This window comes from Magnolia sinica, chromosome 7 (assembly GCF_029962835.1).
Source record: "Magnolia sinica isolate HGM2019 chromosome 7, MsV1, whole genome shotgun sequence".
Taxonomy (NCBI): Eukaryota; Viridiplantae; Streptophyta; class Magnoliopsida; order Magnoliales; family Magnoliaceae; genus Magnolia; species Magnolia sinica.
The window spans coordinates 22439517-22461712 of record NC_080579.1 but is presented as its reverse complement, the minus strand read 5'-3'; the positions used below and the strand labels follow the sequence as shown (position 1 = coordinate 22461712).

At 40.1% G+C, this 22196-nt stretch overlaps 1 protein-coding gene across 2 annotated transcripts; it reads right to left on the bottom strand.

The window, feature by feature from the left end:
* Positions 1-5227: 5227 nt before the first annotated feature.
* Positions 5228-10277, bottom strand: LOC131251201 (zinc finger CCCH domain-containing protein 53-like). 2 transcript variants are annotated; one of them, XM_058251778.1, is made up of 10 exons: positions 9544-10277; positions 8190-9358; positions 7941-8114; positions 7654-7833; positions 7349-7446; positions 7007-7237; positions 6670-6835; positions 6304-6495; positions 6124-6215; positions 5228-5942 (listed from the first exon to the last, which is right to left on the bottom strand). In XM_058251778.1, exons 2-9 carry the CDS (start codon positions 9278-9280, stop codon positions 6182-6184), a joined length of 2166 nt encoding a protein of 721 aa, XP_058107761.1. In that variant the 5' UTR covers positions 9281-9358; positions 9544-10277; the 3' UTR covers positions 5228-5942; positions 6124-6181. The 2 variants fall into 2 exon arrangements, with proteins under 2 accessions (XP_058107761.1, XP_058107760.1); XM_058251777.1 differs by having other exon boundaries at positions 7648-7833; positions 9544-10276.
* Positions 10278-22196: the final 11919 nt, after the last annotated feature.

Here is a 22196-nt window from a genome sequence, read left to right as displayed (position 1 = left end):
GATGGACGGAGTGGATTAATCAGGTGAATCTCTGTGGACCCCACACAGCCTCCGATCACTGGAACAACTGGCGTCCGTTCAAAATGGAGGCGGCAATGTAGAGATAACATTTTAAATGGTGGGAATACAATTTTGTCTTGTTGAAGCCAAACAGTGGAATATAAACGTTAGAGGCGTTGATTGTGGCTTCCCCAGAAAATTCGATAGACGATTCTCGAATCTGGATTTTATCTATTTTGTATCTGCTGGAATAGCAATTTGCAATCCTTGCTGTTGATTTCATTTGTCATGGAAATCTCCAATCCAAACAGGCACTAATGTAAAAGGGACTTTTGCAAGGATGATGTAAGTAGTTTTTAAAAGTTTAGATGAAGAGAAGTGGATTCTTCTATTCCCTCGTTTGGTAAGTGGATTTTAAGTAATTCAATCCCACTTTTCAGTGCTCATTTTGATTCTGCTTCTATTGGATATTTATTTATTTATTCTTTTTCAAATTCCTTTGGACTGCTTGCACCATCGTTCCTAGGTGTTTGACGAATTGCTAGGCTGATTTACGGCGTTGTGGGAATGAGTAGTAATTGACATATGTAACTGGAGTTGGTGGATTATGAAATCTTTATCGAATTTTGCTAAGGTTGGTTAATTACTGCATTGAAAAATTCCTGAACTAGCTATGATTGTGCAGAAGTTGCTATGGCACCCATCCTCGAAATTAGGAGTATGCAGTGGTGAGGAAAACACCACCGGTTGATCCACGTGATAAGGAGAATAATAAGAGACTAGGAAGGTGGATTGAACACCTGCCCTATGCCTTGCATGATAGGAGTCGTTGGTTCATGTTGTCAATGAACTGGAGTCCTCGGAAAGATTCGACCACCACCATCACCACTGTCTATTTCCTCACGCTCATGACCTGTTCTTTGCTCAAAATCACCCCATCCAATGCCACCACCATCCATCATAATTCTTCATCTCAAGAACACCCTAACAAGAGCCATAGGCAACCCCACCTTTCAAATCACATTATGCCCACAACTTGAAAGATTACTAAATCATCAATCCATGTTCCAAAATGACCCTTGATTAATGATCATATCAAATTTTAGTCAGTAAGCTTTGATGTTGAGCCAGTGTCCAACAAGGACTTTACCTATTTTAGATGAAGTAGAATTTGAAATGAGGAGCTGATCAGGTTCCAAGACATCGTTGGACCACTGATATGTGACATGGATCTGGTAGCATCTCAAAGCTTCATAGGTGACTGAATCTACTGTATTGAGTACGTCGTGTCCCTAAACATTGTAGGAGATTCATCTACAACATGGAGCTGGTGGCTTCTCAATGCCTCATGAGAGACTTTACTTTCGAGACGAATTCGGTCGAGCTTCAAGCATTTTAGGAGGCCGGATCTTTAACGAGAAGCTTGAGAATGACAATGATGATTTTGAGAAAGAAGTTAGAGGCGACCGCACTAAGTCCTTGCAAGCAATTGATTGTCGCATAGTTTCCCCAACTGCTATATCTTGATAACAATCATTTCCTATTTGCACCATGCACACACGTGCTAATGTGGCACATCTATGTGATTAATCTGTCCATTTAAATGGATCAGATCATACAAATGCCTTTCTTTGACATGGACCTTACTGGAACCCAACTCGAAACAATGGTCCAAAGACCCATGAGTACCCGATGAGTACCCGGACATCGGTCCAAGTAAAAAATATGAGACTCGAAACTAAAATGAACTGAACCTGAAAAGATTCGAATCCAAACAACGCTAGTCAAGGAACTGTAGGTTATAACCTGATCTCAACATGTTTACAGCTCTAGGCAGAGTCATCTATTTGAAAAAAATGTCACGTTCATGCACCAATCAATCCCCACATGAACCGGCGCCAATTCAAATGTCTTAGATAAAAGAAAGAAAACAAAAGCACAGGCAATCATTCTCCCTCTTTTTTTGAGAGATGATAGCCCTGATTAGTCACTACTAATTGTATGTATGAATCTAGAATATGGTAGGTTATAACTTGATCTCAACATGTTTACAGCTCTAGGCAGAGTCATCTATTTGAAAAAAATGTCACGTTCATGCACCAATCAATCCCCACATGGACCGGCGCCAATTCAAATGTCTTAGATAAAAGAAGAACAAAAAAGCACAGGCAATCATTCTCCCTCTTTTTTGGAGAGATGATAGCCCTGATTAGTCACTACTAATTGTATGTATGAATCTAGAATATGGTAGGGCCATCTCTCTGCTTACTGATGTATTAATCTGGGTTGCAGATTGGGTACTGCCCCACCTGCTTCGAGCTCAGCATAGGCAGTGGCTTTGAGGGGCCACTGTGACTTATGGGTTTTATCCACACTGTTCATCTATTTTTCCAAATCATTTAGGGTAGAAGCCCAAAAATGATGCAGATCCGACGCTCAAGTGCACCATGCAGGGGGGATTAAATCGCTACAGTTGAAAACTTCTGAGGGGTTGATAGAAGTTTTGGATCAAGCAGGTTTATGTGACCTTATGAATAGGTTGGATGGCAGATAAACATCAAGATGGGCCCTAGGAAGGTTTCAACGGCGACCTTATTATCACTGCTGCTTCCTATGGTGTGGTTCACTTGAGCCTTGGATCAGCGTCATTTTTGGGCATTTACCCTAAAATGATATGGAAAAATGGATGGACGGTGTGGATAAAACCATACATCATGATGGACTCCTTAGAGGCGCTGCCTGTGCTGAGCTGGGGACAATCTGGTCTACCCAAATAATGGCACCTGGACAAATGACTTACATTTTGAAAATAAACCCATGAGATAACCCTATCCAATGCTTTTCCACAGTTTATCCCACTACATATTTGACCGTTAGCTACTTTTGTTTTGTGGGCCCCTGTATGGGACACAGCTCATATGGATAGGAGTATCAGGTACCAGTAACTTTCGAGACAGCCATTCCATGCTCGGACCTGCTTAATCGGCGGATCTGATTGACCCATTGTTCTGTCATGTGTAGTTTAGAAAGATGATCCGCATGACGGGGAGCGGATTAGGTGCCACCGGGCTTCAACACGGTGTGGCACTGACCCTGAGGCCCACCTTGATGTATGTAATGTAAATCTCAGTTGGACCACACAATAGGAAGTAGTGGTGACTGAATGCGCACCATTAAAAACTCCCTAGGGCCCACCGTAATGTTTATTTGACATCCAACCTGTTAAAAACGTCACAAAAACCTGGATGAAGGGGTAGAACAAATAAAAGCAAATATCAACCAGATCCGAAACTTTTGTGGCCCACAAGAAGTTTTTAATGGTCAATCAAAACTGTTTCCTGCAGTGTGGTCCACCTGAGATGTGGATCTGTTTTATTTTTTGGATCATGACATAAAATTATCTGTGAAAATGGATGGACGGCGTGGATATACAATACATATATCAAGGTGGGGTCCACGTTCAGGGCTGCACCGTGTTGGGTGAGGCCGAATCCGCTCCCTGTATAACGTTCCTATTTATCTGTTTTTATTTTCCACCGCTAATTTAATGGGGATTTGTGAGGTGGATAGGATTGTCTAATAGGTGTGTATTTTGAGATATAAACTATCCATGCTAGGACCCTACATATGGGTGGACCCGATTTTCACATCAGCTGCCACGTGTACGTTTGGAGATGGCTCTACCCTACTCCACCGTATCATCTACTATAGCCGGGAATCTTTCCATCAAAAACAGTGGGAAGAGAAGAAAAAGAAAGTTGGACGGGACACATGGAATCAACCGCTGTTTGTGTATATGTATTATTATTATTATTATTAAAAAATAAAAACATTAGTATAAATAATAATTTCTGCCGGAAAGAAATAATATTGTTGTTTGCCATTTAGTCATCCGATGTGGTCTGCACGGCAACGTGATGAGACACCCGACGACTCTCGGATCGGTGATGTCTACAAGACCTGTTTGGCTATGTGGCCCATCATGTTTTACATGTAAATCTACTCCGTGCATCAGTTGATAACCATCACTGGAGCCGCACATACAGAAGATCAGCCTGATAGAAGACTCTGATGGTCCACACCAATGGGAACTATGTGAAACTGCTACTAAAACCTTTTAACTTCATGTGGTGTGGCCCACATGATATTTGGATCGGGCTGATTTTTTATATTTTACTTTATCCTGGTGAGTTACACCTGATTAACGGATTTGATGGAAGACACACACCATGGTACACTGCAAAGAATCCTGTGGTTGGGATCCCATCCCATTCCATCGTTCTCTGTAGTGTGGCCCACCGGATCTGTGGATCTTGCTGATTCTTTTATTGACCCACATCCTGAAATCAAGGATAGAATATGATGAACGGAGTGGATTTAAGGTAAACAACAACATGGTCGTACCGTTGAAGATTTCGGCCCATGACTAACATTGGATCCCCACTCGGTATCCAACGCTGGCAGAGATTGGTGGGAGACAAGCAATCCATGCACTTGCGCTGTGTTTCACGTGCTAGAGCTGCTGCACTGCCACGTGTCGGTCATCATCACCATCAAATGAGGTGGGGGATCCATTTTCAACGGGCATGTCATCTTATCGATGCGGCGCAACTTGTTTGGTAAGTATCATCATCAAACTCCCTCTCCATCATTATCCTCACACAATTCAAAGCAAGAAAGGACATTGTAAAAGAAAAGAGCGCTCGAGCGATTGGGCTTTGCTCGACCGTCCGTGTGTTTGACGGTGGTGATGATGGGAGAATAAACCCTACAATCATCTACTTTCCAAGAAAAGCACCACAGCTAAAAAAAAAAAGAAGAAAAAAAAGCCAAGCTATGATAACTGCTCATGTGATGCTAGCTCAGATCCAGGTCCCATCACGTGCGTGAACACACGTGGGAATTGGAGGGTTGTGAGGGTGGGCTCCACAACGGACAGATTTAACGTGGACCACAACTGGAATGGTCGGAGGAGCAGCGCTTACACTGTAATTAGATATAAACAATAAATAAAGAAAGAAAGGAAGAAAAGGGGGAGCAAAAGGCTGGCGGGAGAGTGAAAGGTCTGGCGGGTGTGGGGCCCATGCGATTGAATTGCAATCAATTGCTTTAGTGGGTATGGCCCACGCGCAGTGTCAGCACCCATGTGAACCCTGCATAAAAAAATAGCCCTGAAAGAAACCGCATCGTGACAAAGGAACAAAAGCAGATGAAAAGAGAGAGGAGAGAGAGGAAGAGACTTTTTTTTTTTTTTCTTTACTTAGAATTTATAAGGCACATGAGAACTTTGATATGGTGTGGAACGTGTTACTGTGTGTAAAACGGTAAAACCTCGTCTTCTAAAACAACAAAGGGGTGAATGAATGAGGTGAGAGAGGGGGAGAGAGAGAGAGGGGGGGTGGGAAAATCTCCTCCGTATATGTAAAACAGTAAAAAAAAGGGTACATGAGGAGCTGTTTTTCGTCCCTCTTTTTCTCGTGTCTTGCAATGAGGCTCTTGTTCTTCTCTTTCGTTTTCTTTTCTTTTGTCTTTGTTTCTCTTGCTGTCGCTACTGAGCTGCTGCTGCTGCTGTACACATGCTTCTCTTTGCTTCACAAAACTACATTTTCTTTTTCTTTCAAACAATGACCTTTCTCCCATGAGAGAGATGGTCGAGAAGAGGAGTTAAAGTAGAGTTATTTCTCTTCTGACCCTATTCACCTACACGAGAGAGAGAGAGAGAGAGAGAGAGAGAGAGAGAGAGAGAGAGAGACATGTAATGGAAAAGAAAGATAATGGATGGATAGATGGTTGGATGATGATGTATGCTGATAAATCCATGTCCTTCAATATCAGTCTTCTTCTGTCTGTATGTACGCATGTTGTATATTGTAGTATGTATTCATTCGGGTCTCTACGTATTATACGGTTAAGTAATACTCCACGGGTTCAGGTCTCTGTATCTGCAAAACCAAATTTCAATGTTTTAGAAATAAAGAAAGAAAGAAAGAAAGAAAAACGAGGGCTTTCAATAAGAAAGAAAGATCAGAGAATTTCCAAACTCCATTTTCAAATTGAAGCTCCTCACTGGTAGGTGAATCCTACATACACCCATAAAGAAAAAGAAAGAAAGAGGATAATTACCCGAGTAAGAGGGAGCTGATCTCCCTCTACCTACTCGCATTCAGGAACCGATGCTCGACTACATACCTATAGCTCCATGGCCGGAAGAGAACCTGAAATTACCAACATTTGTAAAAAAAATAAAGAAGAAGAAATAATTGGATCTATCATCTCTCATAATGGAATAGAAGGTTACAATACCTGGGCATCTGGAAGAAGCATGATTTGAAAGAAGCCACTTCTAAGGTGGAAGTGGCCGGGACGAAGGAAGAAGACGTGACTTGGCTACTGGAAGATGCAATGCTGCTACTACTCTCTGAGAAGATGGACGGCTGATCCCCTAGCGATTTCGTCGGCGATGCGAATGGATTGTCCGGCAGATTATGCTCCATGCTATTGCAAGAGAGTATAAATGAGACCAAAAAAAAAAAAAAAAAGAAAAAGAAAAAAGAAAAAAAAGAAAAAAAGAAAACCAGATCAATGTTGTTTTTCCTTCATCTTTTTTACTCTTTCCATCGTTTACTACAACAATGCAATGGTGTTGAAGTGAAATGTCAATCTCCTTACCTTTCTTGGAAATCAGTATCTTCCTTGGGGCCGTCCTTAGCAGTAATGTCGTTGCCACCAGATGCATTACTATCGGTCTGCTGCCTAAACGGGCCATGATTAAGCTGAAGGAGCTGCTGATCGGCCGCAGCTGGAGATACAGTTGTAGGGGGACTGGGACAGTTCTCTACAACCACCCATCACAAGAAGGAAAATGACATGAATGCCTTTCTACATTTGGAGAAATAACGACAGCAAGAAGAAGAATTCTATAATTGTTTAGGTAGAAAATATGAAAGGGTATAAAAGGGAAGAAGGTAGTGAGTGTGGAATTGAGTAACTCCGTGATGAGATTTACCTTGAGGAGGTGGTGCTTCTGGGCTGCTACGATCAGAAGGGGTGATGGGCATGGAAGCGAAATGGTGGTCGGGAGATGGAGAAGGAAGCGGACTGGAGAGATTACGCCTCTTGACGTCGAGGAGCTGCAGACCCATGAGTCTGCGCCCTTGAAGCTCAATGGCTTGCTGTAGTTCTGCCTCTTCTAGCTTCTTCATCAGCACCTCATGTGAATTGTAGAACATCCTTGCTCCTGATATTCAACCCCACAACCCCAATTGAGAGATACTGTTGAATGGAGAGAGAGAGAGAGAGAGAGAGAGAGAGAGAGAGAGAGAGAGAGAGAGAGAGAGAGAGAGCTAACCCAGCTGCATGTCGTAGGCATCTCTAGAATCTAAGCTGGAAGGAGTCGTACAAGCCGAGAAATCACCCCTCTCAGCTTGCTGCTGCTGCTGCTGCTTCCTGTGAGAAGGGAAAATCATTTCGTTAGGAGAAAAGCTCACGTATATGGATGGCCATGGAAATCCTTGTAAATTGTATTGGGTAATGGGTTTTTTTTTTTTTTTTTTTTCTTGAATATCAATGGATTGACAAAGTACAAATGAAGATACCAAACGGTTGGAGAGAGAGAGAGAGAGAGAGAGAGAGAGAGAGAGAGAGTGCCTGTACTTGTCTGGGACTTTTCCCTTCTCCTTGTAGGGCTTGACGAGTACTCGAGCATCACAGACGAAATGCGGGTTTCCCTTAGCGAGTATGAGCTTCACTGTCTCTGGATAAACGAAGGTTACGAACCCAAACATCCGTTTCTGCTGATATGGGATTCTCACGTCCTGAACCGGCCCATACATACTTCAAACACACCAACAACGAACAAACACCCAAATCCTCTCTCAGCACAAATGCAACTTCTCTAAATAATAACAAATCTAAGAGAAACCAACTTCATGAAATCAAACCTGAAGTAATTAGATACATCTTCTTCTCTGAAGGTGCTGTCAGCCGGAAAGGTCAGGTAGATCTGCCTTGAACCTGGGTTCACCATCCCTCCTCCCACCACCCCAAATTCACCTCTATCCATCCTCGATCTCCCGAATTTGTGCGCTTCATCGCCAAATACCAAGGCCGCCGCTCTGCGTAATTCAATTCAGTTAACTTCTACCATTAAGAAGATTTAAGTTGGGAGTTGTTTTTGTTTTGGGAATCACCTGTGGGTGTTTTCTGTTTGTTGTTGTTGTTGTTGCTGTAGTAGATAATTCATGCATTTTCCAGCTACTCCGGAAGTGTATGGAAAAGATGCGGATGTCATGAATTGGGAGGCGCTGGTAGCTAGTCTCTGGCTTTTAGATCTGAGCAGCAGCTCCTGGCATGGCGGTTCCACCACCACATCGGTGGCTGCTGCGGTGGGAGAATCGGCTAGTCCGTGCAGGAACCTGCAGTTAGTCCCGTTCTTGCAATACCCTCTTGCGAAATAAAGGCATGGCTTCCATCCAAAGCCGGCTCCGGCTAGAGCTGCTTCAGAGCCGAGGCAGATGTCGGTGACGGAGAAGCTACGGCGGTGGCCATTGGCGGCCCAATTCCCATATGGGAAGAGCATGCTATCATGGGTATTTACGCCCTGTCCATCTGCATCTGGGTAGAATAAGTCGCCGGTCTTGGCGAGGGGGTGGATGGAATTGGGAGGGGCGTTGTTGGAGCAGGTGTCGTTGAGGAAAGAGAGCTGATCTTGGAGCTGGAACTCATCGATGAGATGGTCGCTGTAGAAAGCTGCAGAAGAGGAAGATGAAGATGAAGAAGTCACTGGTGCTGCTGCAGCCATATTCATGCTGTTGATGGAGAAGGAAGAATTGGGGCTGATCAGTTCATCTGTGGAGTTATGCAAGTCGTCGGAGGCTCCGTTCCGAGGAAAGGCAGCAGCAGCCCAAGAAGTGGGGGAGGGTATGCTCATGGAATGGGGGAGATTGAGGCTGCTGAGCCAACGTGAGGAGGAGGAACAAGTGGAAGAGGTGGTTGAGGAGGAGGAATTTTGGATGGAAGGTCTGGTAGAAGAGAGGAAAGGAGAAGGGGAGGAAGGAGTGGAAGGGGTGGAAGGGGTGGTAGTGGGAGGGAGAAGGCCTAGATCTTTCTTGGCGTTGAGGACGAGGGAGTGGATGTGAGCTTCAGGACCGAAGGCGAGGCGAATCATTTCCTTGTCGCCATGGTCTTGGATGAGGAGAAGGCCCATGATCTTTTTTGCATTTTCTGGATCTAAGTTCTGGATTCTGGAGAATACGATGTTGGTAGCTTCGTAGACGTCCATTTGGGTAGGTTGGAAGAGAGATGAGAAGATCACACCAGCTTGTTCCTGCTCCTTTGAACAAGTCCACTGCTGTTGTTACTGAAGAAAGAGAGAGAGAAAGAGAAACAAGGAAAAGTGAGAGGCTTTCTCGTGGGGAGATAAAAAGGAGGGAAAGGTAATAAAGGAGGAAAGAAGGAGAAAGGAAATAAAGGAGAAGAGGAGAAGATGCTTCCTCTCCCCTTCTAATTAAATCCTCTTATTTCTGTTGCTGCTCTATGACTTACCATGAAAGCTGGGAGACCCCCTTTTTTTTTCCTCTCTCTTGGATGTGTGTGCATATATAGCTCTTTCTTTCTCTTTCTGAGCTGCTGCTGACTCTGGAAGAGGAGGAGAGAGCTCTCTTTCTTTCTGTGGGGAGACTAGGTATCAAAGAAGGGGAAAAGCATCACTAGCAGCTCCACCCAAACAAGGCCTCCTCTTCCTCTTGCTGCTACTGTTGCTGAAGCAGCATCTCATCACTCTGACCAGGACTGCTGCATACAGAGAGACCACTGCTGCCTTGAATGGGGTGATGGACTGATTTCTATGGTCTAACCTCTCTCTCTCTGTGAGAGAGAGCTAAAGCTAGCAGTAGAGAAGAGGAGTGCGAGGGAGTGTTTAGATCTAGATCTATGCTTCAAATAGTGCACGTTCCCACCTTTCACCCCAAAACCCCCTTTCCCTTCCTTTCTCGTTGGGTCAATGCTCCTCCAATCACCTCTCTCTCTCTATATCTAAATTCCCTTTCCCACCACCTGATTATCTGAGCTTTGGGGCCCTCTCTCTCTCTCCTCTTATGGTGTTGTTATTGCTACTCCATTGCTCTCTCATTATAATATCATATACATGATATCATAATAATAATGATAATACACAGAGTGTTATCTTCATGTGCTTGTCTAAAATAAAACTATAAATCGTATGGGGATTCGTATGTCATGGGAGCATGGATCTAGTGTCTCCCCCTTTCTCTCCTGTCGTTTCTTCCCTGGCCCACTTACGAATGATCATGATCACTCCATCTCTCTCTCTCTCTCTCTCTCTCTGGAAAAAGGGAGGGAAATTAGAGAGCGCCTTTGTTTTGGGAACTTTGATATCTCCAACCAAACACCCACCCCATGACATGTGACACAGCTCATGTATCCGTGCGACTGTCGTGCCACGTGGGAACCAACTAGTGGTGAACAGGCAAACATCTGATCTGGACGGAACGCTTGGGGTGTATAAAAGTCCGTTGGCTTAGGTTCCCCTTCTGCCTGCAATCGCCTCGGATGCATCAAAAGCTCACGTACGTGTCCACTGCTTCTGATGTTACTGCTGCTCTATCTCTTTTCTTCTCTCTCCTTTCTTTTTCACTTTTTTCTTTTTCCTAATGGTAAATGATATTTACACCCCTTCATTTTTAGACATACACCTTTCCCAATCTTTCTTATGTAGCAAAAGGTGTATGAGAGAGAGAAAAGAGGTTATGCATGAAATAACAAGGGTGCAAAAATGTAAGTCCTCTTACTGTATACACGTACAATAGCATTTTGAAAAATAAAAATCCAGATACATCTTTTTTTGATAGTGCACCTTTTTATTTATTTATTTATTTTAAAATTTTATTTTAAACGAGCTTGTTAATGTTGTATTACTAAAATTAGAATAACTTATGATGGAGTAGAGTTGTGATGGATGACGCCAAAGCACATATACATGACATATAAGAAATTCAAAGTAAGCTGAATAAGTTGTGGACCCCAGTTTAAATGTAGAAAAATGTTACAATGATGGTGTTCTTAGATGATTTGGGACACTTACATTGATACAGACCATCATCATATTGAACCGCATTTCACGGGTTACTATGCAAAACTAAAGCCAATTAGACTAATATTAATCATTTGAGTGATGGATTTTAATATGAACGGTCAAGATCATTTACAGAAAAATAAGTCCAATCAATTTGATTCATATGTTCGTTCATTGCTTATCATTTTAAAGAATCACTTTTGTTTAGTAATGATAAACATCGAATCCATGGCAAAAAAAAATAAAAAATAAAAAAAATAAAAAATCTAGAGAAAATAAGGCCAAACCAAGGATAGATTGGACCATGTGACTTTCGATAGATTAGATGGTCCAATTGAACATATGCAACTAGGAACAATATAATATGATTTTAGGACTGACCAAGTGATTGTGGGTTTTACAACTTAGCCAATGTGAATTGAGTTAATTTATTTCATGCAGAGTTTTCTAAGCCCTCACATGTGTACAAACTAGCTAATGCACATGCCGCATATATTACCATGGCAGACAAATGAAATATCCTAGTTATCCTTTTAGAGGACCTTACTGAGCCCATGTTATTGTCCAGAGATAAAGGTAGTCCATTCAATAAGTGAATCATGATGTTAGAAACAATTTTGATAGGTTAGAAAACTTGGGTTAGGTTTTTTGTTTTGTTTTTTTTTTTTTCACAACCATACATTTATTCAGTTAATTGAGGCCCACCTGACTAGTGACTTGCCTTATTCTCGAGGTAAGAGAAATACATATTAGTACTTTTGTGATGTATAGCCTGAATATTTCACCTGTATGCTATGTTGGCATATGTGCTGGCATGTTCATTAATTGGCTTGTGCAACGTACACATGGGCCATGTCCACAATATTGAATGCCTATGTATAAAGGGTTCAAATAAATTCCTTCTATGGAGATGCCTTTTTCTGCTCGATTCAGTGATATGTTGGGATGGAATGAGAGATGCATTAGGAAATTACCAAACTATCCAAGCAAGGTTTAAAATATTGTTTGGAGTGAGCATATATCAGCTTATATAAACCAAATCGGAACCTTCAGGGTATGTTTGCTTTTCCAATTTCCTATGAAATGTAAAGTAAATAAACCATCATTATCATTTTTAAGTGTTTGTTTAAATAAAGGATGTGGCTAACACTCATAAAAGAAGAAAAAGTGAATTGTAATCATTACTTTTTGACATTATAAAATTAGCACATTTTACTGTGATTTTCAAGTAAAACAAACAATATAACAAAATCATCACTACAATTAAATGTAAATGATATCACCATATAATTACAAGAATAAATAATCATTACCCATTTTGAAAATAGAAAACCAAACACGCCCCTCATTGATAATATATATGTTGAGCATGTAAACCAACAATGTGTGTGTGTGTAGTTGGCCAGAAAAATATAGAAGATAGGTTTTGCAAGAAAAAGGATTTTGATTTTTGAACCATTTCTTGCGTGTTACTTTACCCCAAACAGTGAGTTGTATAATCTTAGAGAGAGGTTCTTCTAATAGGAAGATATCCTGTCCATTACGCCGCAATCTGGCAGACAAATAATACGTAGTACCAACATATTGTGAGATCCTATCTCAAGCCACCACCTGGCTGTGATGGATTGTATGATGCTATCCAAAATGACTTTATGGAGAGAGTGAGATTATATCAATAGTAACGCTTAATCCAAATTAGGCATTTAATACACATGTCTGATATCTCTGTCCATAGGCAATAATTGTATCATCCTGGTGTGGGCCCAAAAGGATCCAATACAAGGGGACACAGGGCGTTATGAACCGGTTTGGTGGTGATCAAAGCAATTCGCCAGAACCCATTTTCAAACCTTGGACCTAAGTCATTCAAGGGTCCCTGTTTTTGTTTTGGCCCAAAATCAGATGGTCCAATGTTGCCTGTTATTCTGAGCAATCATCTATTGAATTTATTTCTTTGGGTAATCTCACAGTCCAACATAAAGACCCTCTGTGGTGATGGAATCTCATCTTTCCATTGTTTTCAATAGTAAGAGGCCACAGTACTGTATTACCAAAAGTAAACATAAAAAGGTTAAAAGGCAATTTCTATCAAAACGGGTGGGGTGTAAATATCTGACCATTTCTCATACAAAATCTAATGGGTACGATTCAGAAAGTTCTGAGTATTCATCCACAGGATACTTCTCCATGCGCATGCTCACATAACTTGTACATAAGATACATATTCCATTCAAATCAAACCGTCCAAATAATAGGAAAAACTGTAGATAGGACACAGCCCCAAGGTCAGATTAATCAGACAAATCTGATCACTGATTAGTTGGCATATGTTTGTAGAATCTGAATTTTTCACTATATTATAACTTTAACTGTCCATTTCGAGGGGTCCAAAAATCAACCGGTTGACACCATAGAGTAAGTGTAACTTGGCAGTTGTGATCCATATATAGTGGGGCCCACCACTTGGACAGTTTAGATTGAGGCACATACATACTATGTGTGCAATTCAGAAGAGGATGACACTGTTGTTGGGGAGAAAAGGGCATTTTCCTGTCGGTGAAAATGTCACTTTTGTTGATGTACGGCTGGATTTTTTTTACCTTGATGTTAGGACCTGAGCCGTACTCATTAGTTAGGTTCCCGTTAATGTAAATGCCCACGTACCCATTTTAGCTATAGCCAATCACAGTAACATCAACTGCTCCGTAAATTTTCAAACACTGCCAGGCCATGGTAACTCGCCTTATGTACTTACCAGCATTACCTTCGCAAACAGAGAGCCACGTGGATGGAACTTACATAAGATCCGATCCGTCCATCAGGTACGATGCCTCATTTTAACCATTTAAACTAGAAATCATTATCATCTAAAACTCAGTTAGTCCACAGCAGTAAAGAGTTGGGATAGAAATCTCACTAATAGTATTGTGTAGGAGCCACCGTTAATTTTTATCCCATCCAGTCGGTTCATCTGACTTGTATCATCAGGATGAAAGAATTAGATAAAAATTACAGTATTCTAAAATTCAGGTGGCCATACGACGTGAACTTTGATGTTTTAGTTATAAATCTTTGGGTGCGCTACCTGAGTTTTGAATCATCCTTATTTTTGGTATCAAGATTCAAAATGGGGTTTTCTATGTGATGAACGGTGTCGATCTAATTTATATTAGGTATTTTCTCCGAAGTCAGTGAAAAGTAACCCCGGTGGGCAGCCAGCGCAAGGTACCCAAGTGTTTTACTGTCAACCCAGCAATGAGAAATGTTCAGAGATACAGCGGCTGTACCGTAATTTTCGATAAAGCCTTTTGTTTCTTGCGTCAAGTGAAATTTATAGAATATCCAATCCATTGAAATCTTTGGAAATAATCTTATGTGATAATAAATTCATTTATCGGGACAAAACATAAAAATCAATGGATAACCATTGTTATGAATCACTGCATTATGTGGCCCATCCGATGAGAGTATTGGTTTGATTTTCACTTCCAATGATGATTATGGTGCGATTCAGCGTTTTCTCGGATTGTAAATTCCAAACATGAAATGTTGGCGGGAAAGAAGAGGTTGTTTCATAACTTAGAGTACAGCCGTGCATTGCATCAGTTCTCACCGCTGAATTATTTGCCAAGTAGGCTGCCCCGTTTGCCACCCGTCTATTAAATGATGGCAACTATCCACCGTACCATGGCATTCATGTCCATCAACGAAGCCCACTCAGTTTGTGGGGCCCATGTAAATAGAGTATTTGCCAGAAAATCCCAATAATCAGGAGCTCATAACTGTCCAGTTTGGGGCCATAAAAAATACAATAAAATAAAAAAACGTCCAAAAAACAGAAAGTGAGCAGTTGAAAGTCATCAGGTGTAATCGCAATCAGCATATGTCGGGGTTTGAGCCATTTGAAGTAAGTGTGGTGGTTTGGACGGTTTAGATTGGCATACATGTATTCCGGGCGTTGGAGAGATGATTGCCACCCTTTAATGGATGATGACGTATGATGCCCTTTTATTAATAATCATCTGGTTTTCCCTTTATAATCTTAGAGTTGCCAAATGCAAAACGGTCAAAAGAAAATTAAATAAAGATTCACTTACGTATCACTCCAATACGTTGCCAGATTTCTTCGATCTTTTTTAGATCAAGCGTGCATGGCTGCCATTGAGAGACCACTAGATGCTATGAGTAAATCTGAAAATATTTCAGTTATAAATTTCAGTTATAATTTTAAAGTTGCCACTAGATGTCATCGAAGTTGGATTTGATGTCATTGAATAGTTTTCTATGGTTGTCAATGTTATTGAAGGTTCCATCAAAGACGTGTGAGAAACTTCATAAGTGTGCACTTTATTTCTAATTCCTATTGTCAGTATAATATATATTGTTAGTATAATGATTTGTGTATTTTATTTGTCAATCACGTGAATCCATGTGTCATGTAGTCGGTTGAGCCCTTGGGAACTGAAGACCGAAAATATAAGATAACATGAGCATCAAGGAGCTAGGAATAGGTAAATGCGATGCCTTAATGACCCAAATATTTGACCTAAAACAACTCATTTAACCTCTATATGATCTTGACTTAATAGGTAAACCTTATTGATCATCTCTTAACCTTAGGAGCCTAATTGGACATGATAAATAAGACTATAAGAGATGTAAATATTATGCGAAATAGTATGTCAAAAACAACAATTTTCGAATGGATTTTGATCCCATCAAAGATCACTCGATGGAATCGAGTAGGTAACTCAGATATGTCCAGCGAGTTCTGATTATTCGATTTGAGTTTCTCAATGGAATCGAGGAACTTTCAATTATATTGAAGGGTCCCCTCGATCCCATCAAAGACCAGTCAATGGCATCGGATATCGGTGTGAAAACTGTCTAACAACGATTCAACTGAGAACCCGATTTTTTTGATGCCATCGAAGCTACGCTCGAGGCCATCGATAGAGCCGATATCTGTACGTTTTTTTGACAGTTAGAGCTTGAACTCCAAATATATACCATTCGGTTCTTGGACATTTGGATGAGTTTTTGGTGCAATAGAAGCTTAGGTGATTACATGATCATATCTCTCATCCCAAGTCTCTTAGTCTATGAGATGTAAGTTATATTCCTTGTAATTTATTATTTGAAATATGATTCCATCCTCAATGATGAAAATAAACTTGATCTCCACATTGTTTTAGAGATTAGATTTGAACCAATAGTTAAATATTTGTCTAAACCATCTAAAACATCAATCTTAGTGAATCCCCTAGGCATTACAACTTCCCATTAGTTGTAAAAAATTCTACCTAACTTCCTATCACCTTGGTCACCACATTGGAGTAATGCATGTAAGGTGTTTGATCTTAGAGTTGAAGCATTGACAACACATCGACATTATGATCGAGAGAGAAATTGAGGAGATGATTTAAGCACGGGACAACTTTAAAGAAGTGACTCAAGAACAACCTATCAACGGGGATCAATTTGATAAATAAGTGTCGTTAAGTGAGTCCATACTCTTTTTCCTTATGTAAAATTAAGGGTAAGAATCTGTGACCCAATCTCAATAGGTCCTTGTATAGGACTTAGGTGTATATGTGTTAGTCTCAGTGGGAACATTCGGTGGGAGTAAATGCAAGTCCTTGGACCAGGACCGAGGTTGTTAGTTAGTCGATAAAAAATCAACTCAAGTCTCATAGGGGAGCCTCTGACAAGAGTGTACGTTGTTGCATGTGAAATATTATATATTTCCCCCTTGACATGCATTGGTTTTATGAATATGGAGGTATTTAATTGATCTAATTACAAATGTTTTATTTTATGAGGTGATTTTAAGAGCCAATGAGAAAAGGATGCTTAAAGCATAGATTTGATGCTCAAATAATTTCCAAAGTGAAGATTGGATCTGTGTAGGTCAAGATTAAAGATTTTAAGAGTCCAAGATCTAAGAAAACCAAGTGAAGAAGGAAGAAAATTGAATTTACAAAGTGCAGAAAATTCGAAGTGTTGAAATCGACGGATCGATGCCATTAACAACACCTTTGATGTCATCGAAGCCATTCGATCCCATTATAAAAATCATCAGAAAATTTCGATTTACTTGCTGGACATATTGGAGCATTCCTCGATGTCATTAAGGAAGATGTTTGATGATATTCGAAGGAGGTTCGATGACATTAAAAAAATCTATGAATTTGAAAGTCGGCTGCTGGATAGTTTCATAGTTTCAGTTGGACTCTTCGATGGAATTTGGATGCCATTGAAGCTACATAGTTGTGTAAATTTGAGGTAGTTTTGAAGTCGATCTGATCAAAGCCTATTTAAAGGGATGTTTTAGGAGTTTCTAAGTATGAATTAGGGTAGAGGGAGTAGAGCAAGGAGTTGCGGTTCTTCAAGGAGTTCTTCATCTTCTTCAATCCTTCAGTTCTAGTTAGTTATTATATTTTTCTTTGAGAGTTTTAGTTCAATCATGTCCATGGTTAGCTAATCTCTTAGTTAGAGCTAAGAGGTGAAGCTTGTAGTTTGTTTTGATGTTTATTTTACTTTTCTTCAAGTTTTTGATCTATATGTTGAACAATTCATGGATATTGGTTTGAATGAAGAAGTATTTTCAGTTTACTTTGATCCATTGTCTACTCTGGACAATTTAGTTGTTTAGGAAGACTACTAATATTTTCTTATATGTTTTGCAATTGTGTGATTTATAAAATCCACTGATCTATCATTGACTCCGGGCATGATAGATGCTTTGAATTCCCTATGATTATTACATTGATTCTTTATGAGGGAACCAATTTAATGAAGTTCAAATCTGTTTTGAAATATATGAATTATGATCTAACCGCTCCATTATCCGACTGGATAGATTAGGACTTCGATTCCATTTGAGTTATATTAATTGAATAAAGTAGAATAGCATTAAGATGTCTATAAGTAGATCCTTAACACTCTAGTACTTTATCTTTGATAGTTTTCCTTCACAATTACACTCTTCAATACTTTCAGTGTTTAGATTAGTTTCTAGTTCTAGTTTTAAAGTAGTTCAGAAATCGTACAAATAGCAAGTCCTAATGGGTACGACCTTGGTCTCACCGAGTTATTACTACATCAAAGCCCTGCACTTGGTGTTCGTGAACAAGTTTTTGGTGCCGTTTCTAGGGACTTCAATTGCGTTTTTCTAAAAGACAATAGTATTATAATCAGTGTTCGAGTTGTCGGTATCGCTACAAGTTTCGCTGACGGGAGATAAAGATATAATATCGTTATCGCCGATAATATCGCCGATAACCGGAAATGTGAAGAAAAATGGCGAAACATGGGGAAAATGATGGAATTTTTCAGTGAAACTTCAGGACATGCCTAAATACACATATTTGCATATTTATGAATAAAAAATTACAAAAAGAATGCATTAAATAATAAGTTTTCATTTAATGGGGACCAAAAATCTTGCTCTGTTGTAAGAAATCACTCCAATTGTAACCAAAATGAGTTCATATAATGCAAATGCAAATAGCATATAATAATTAAGCCATGCAAAAGTTAATGAACTAAAAAAGTACACCTTTCTTGAGACATGGAATCTATATAGTGGTATACTTGGTAATGATGGCTTGGATATGGCAGTTGTTTGACATAATGACGCATCCATCCAATTTTTCAGATCATTTTATGGTATAAGCCCAAAAAATAGGTAGATCCAAATCTCAAGTGGACCACATCACCGGAAATAGTGTTGATTGAATGCCCATCATTAAAAACTTCTTAAGAGCCACAAGTTTTGCGTCAAATTGGTCTGTATGACCTAATCAACAGGTTGGATGTCAAATAAACAATACAACGAACCCTGGGAGGTTTTTAATGGTGGACATTCAATCGCTACAATTTCTTATGGTGTGGTCCACCCGAGATTTATATATGCTTGATGTTTTGGATCAAGATCTAAAATGATGTGAAAAAAATGGATGGACAGCGTGGATCAAATAAATACATCACGATTAAGCCCACATCGCATCAACCACTAGCCATCTAGCTAACATCACTAGCCAAATCATGTCCTAGCGTAAGGACTTTGTGTACCCACCATAATGCATCTGTTTTATCGTGTTTCCAATAAGGAGGTGGCTACTGGATAGTGTTCCATGGGTCCACCATGATATATGCCAGAAATCCACCCCATTCATCCATTTCAGCATATCATTTTAGTACATGGTCCCAAAAATGAGGTAGATCCAAATCTCAAGTGGACCACACCAAAGGAAACAGTAGCGATTGAATCCCACCATTAAAAACTTCTAAGGTGTCACAAAAAGTTTTCGATCAAGCTGATAATTGTGTTTTCGATTCTGATGAAGCATATCCAATGATCAAATGGACCACCTGAGAGGTTGGATGGCAAAAAAAAAAACATTACAATGGCCTTAGGAAGTTTATAATGGTGGGTATTTAATCACCACTGCTTCCTTTGGTGTGGTCCACCTGAGATGCGGATCTGCCACATTTTTGGGCTCATGCCCTAAAATTATCTGGCAAAAGATATGGATGGCATTGATAAAATATATCAAATCATAAAAGATCCCACGGAGCACCCAGCCACTGACCCTGGAGACCCTAAACAAGTTGGACGTGGAAGTCCACTGCGCACCATGTAAATTATTATGTTGAGTGGACCAAGTCAACTCTGTGGGGCCCACTATGATTTATATACTTTATCTACTCTGTCCATCCATTTTACCATATAATTATAGGGCTAGATTCCAAAGATGAAGCATATCCAATGATCAAGTGGACCACACCGCAGTGAATAGTCTGAATTGAACATCTATCATTGAAAATTTCTTAGGGGCCATAGAAGTTTTGGATCCGTGTAATTTTTATTTTTTTCCTTCATCGACGATTATGTGATCTTATGGACAGCTTGGATGACAAATAAATATCACTATGGGCCCTAGGAAGTTTTCAACGATAGGAATCATTGTCTCACTGCTTTTTGTGGTGTGGTCCACCCAAGCTTTGGATCTGTCTCATTTTTTAGCTCATGACCTAAAATAATCTCTCCAAATGGATGGACCGTGTGGATATAACACACACATCATGGTGTGGTCCACGGAACTTGGTGACATCCACGCCACCCGAGGTCGCACGCTCCACACCAACCCGTAACACCTAATCCGCGGACTCAGATTTCCTGCGAAAGCCTTTCGTAGGAAGTTTCTGTGTTGGAAACTTGGGTGGGGCCCAACGTGATGTTTTTGAGAAATCCACACCGTAAATCTGTTTTCTAAGCTCATTTTAGGACTTGAGACCGAAAGTGCGAAGGATCCAAGAGTTAAGTGGGCCGCACTAGAGGAAAAGGTGGGTAGGAAAATTCCTACCGTTGAAAACTCTCTGAGGTAGAAAGTGATGTTTACATGTCATCCATACCGTTAATAACGTCATTCCTGCTGGGATGAACTGAAAACACAAATATTAGCCTAATTCAAAACTTCTGTGGCCCCACGAATATTTCAACTGTGTACGTTCAATACTCACATTTTAGGCCCACTTGAGTATTAAATATGGATCATTTTTGGCCTCTTGTGCTAAAAATATATCAGAAAACGGATGGACGGAGTGGATTTCTCACAAACATCACGGCGGGCCCCACCTAGGTGTCCAGCGTAGGAAATTCCTGTGAAAAATCCACATCCATTATCACTTCCGTTCCCAGTAAAAGGGTTTCAAAACCCTAAACTCCCGCAAAACATTCCTGTAGAAGAGAGGGAACCTTATAATCCCGAAAATCTCGAAAAATTCCTACGATATCGCATATTCTTCGCCGGAATCATCATTTGATAGGGCCGTGATCAACGATCCTATTCTAAAGGTACACTTCCAAAAGTTTCTTTTTCCCCCTTTTTTACAATTTTTTTTTTTACTTACGCAGCCCCCGATATTATCGTCCCTTTTATTGTCGAAAAGGAGTTGTTGTCCACAGTTATCCCTTGACAGGGCCGCGATTTCTGGTCGACAACGGTATTTTACAAGAAAAATCGATAAAATCGCCGAATATTCGCCGATATTAGGAAGAGAAACGAAAAAAGTGAGTTTCGGTGTTGTAACTCCGGCGACACCGATAATATCGGCAATATTATCGATTTTTCACCGATAATATGAACACTGATTATAATTAGGTTAGGATTATGTTTATTTATTTATTTATTTTTGTATTTTCTAGATTATTTTTTCTGGATTATTAGATATTAACTTGGTTTGTATATGTTTTATAGACTCTAACATATATAGAATAATCAATTTGGTAATATCCTTCTAACTATTTGCTATAGTATGTTAGAATTTCTATTTTTTTGTTATTTTTATTTTCTAGGTTTTTAATTTAGACTTAGAGATTGAGAGTGTTTCTGTAACGCCCTGAAATTCGGGGGTCGAGCATAACTCAGCTCCCGAGTTCCAAAACATCACTTATGCAACATATTTAATGATGGATGTATGTTGTCTGTATTAGTGCATAAAACATGGAATAGATTAAGCCAAAGCACAGATATAATTCAGGGATAAGTGAAGAAAGCAAGCGGAAGACTTATAGAATCATATGTGTACATGTGTAAATCACTGAAGTACATATACATACCAGGTCGTAATGTAAGTGTTGCTATCAAAATTACAAGTATCAAATTACATCATTTAATTCCCAAAAGAAATTCTAGTATCCCGCGCATCAGAACAAGGCTCACTAGAACCCGTCTGAAAACTTCATAAAAGAGAAAGCAGCCTCATCATCATCCATCTCCCGCTCTGCCTCAGAAGTCGCATCAACATCTGCAGCATCAACAGCTAAGATAGAGTCTGGTGGGTGTTTAACACCGCCCCAGAACGTGGGAGTGAGTGATCAACTCAGTGGAATAATAAAGCACAGGTTAACATGTTATCAGTTCAATCAAGCAGTAATGATAAAGCAGAACAATTAAACATGTCCTAAGTACTCTTGTTAATGCAAAGATGTATGAAGAATGATGCGTGCCCTCATACGTACACCCTCAGCGTCTTCATCTTACGTTAGGCATGACATCGCCTCAAAGTGCGCCACGTCTACAAAGCACATGCAAAT

What these genes read in the sequence shown, in the direction of transcription:
- LOC131251201 (XM_058251777.1), bottom strand. Translation starts at nt 9,280, where the DNA reads ATGGACGTCTACGAAGCTACCAACATCGTATTCTCCAGAATCCAGAAC. An exon ending in AGAAGCACCACCTCCTCAAG is followed by an intron (nt 6,836 to 7,006) that starts GTAAATCTCATC and finishes GGGTGGTTGTAG; the next exon opens with AGAACTGTCCCAGTCCCCCT. An exon ending in TGCTTCTTCCAGATGCCCAG is followed by an intron (nt 6,216 to 6,303) that starts GTATTGTAACCT and finishes TGGTAATTTCAG; the next exon opens with GTTCTCTTCCGGCCATGGAG.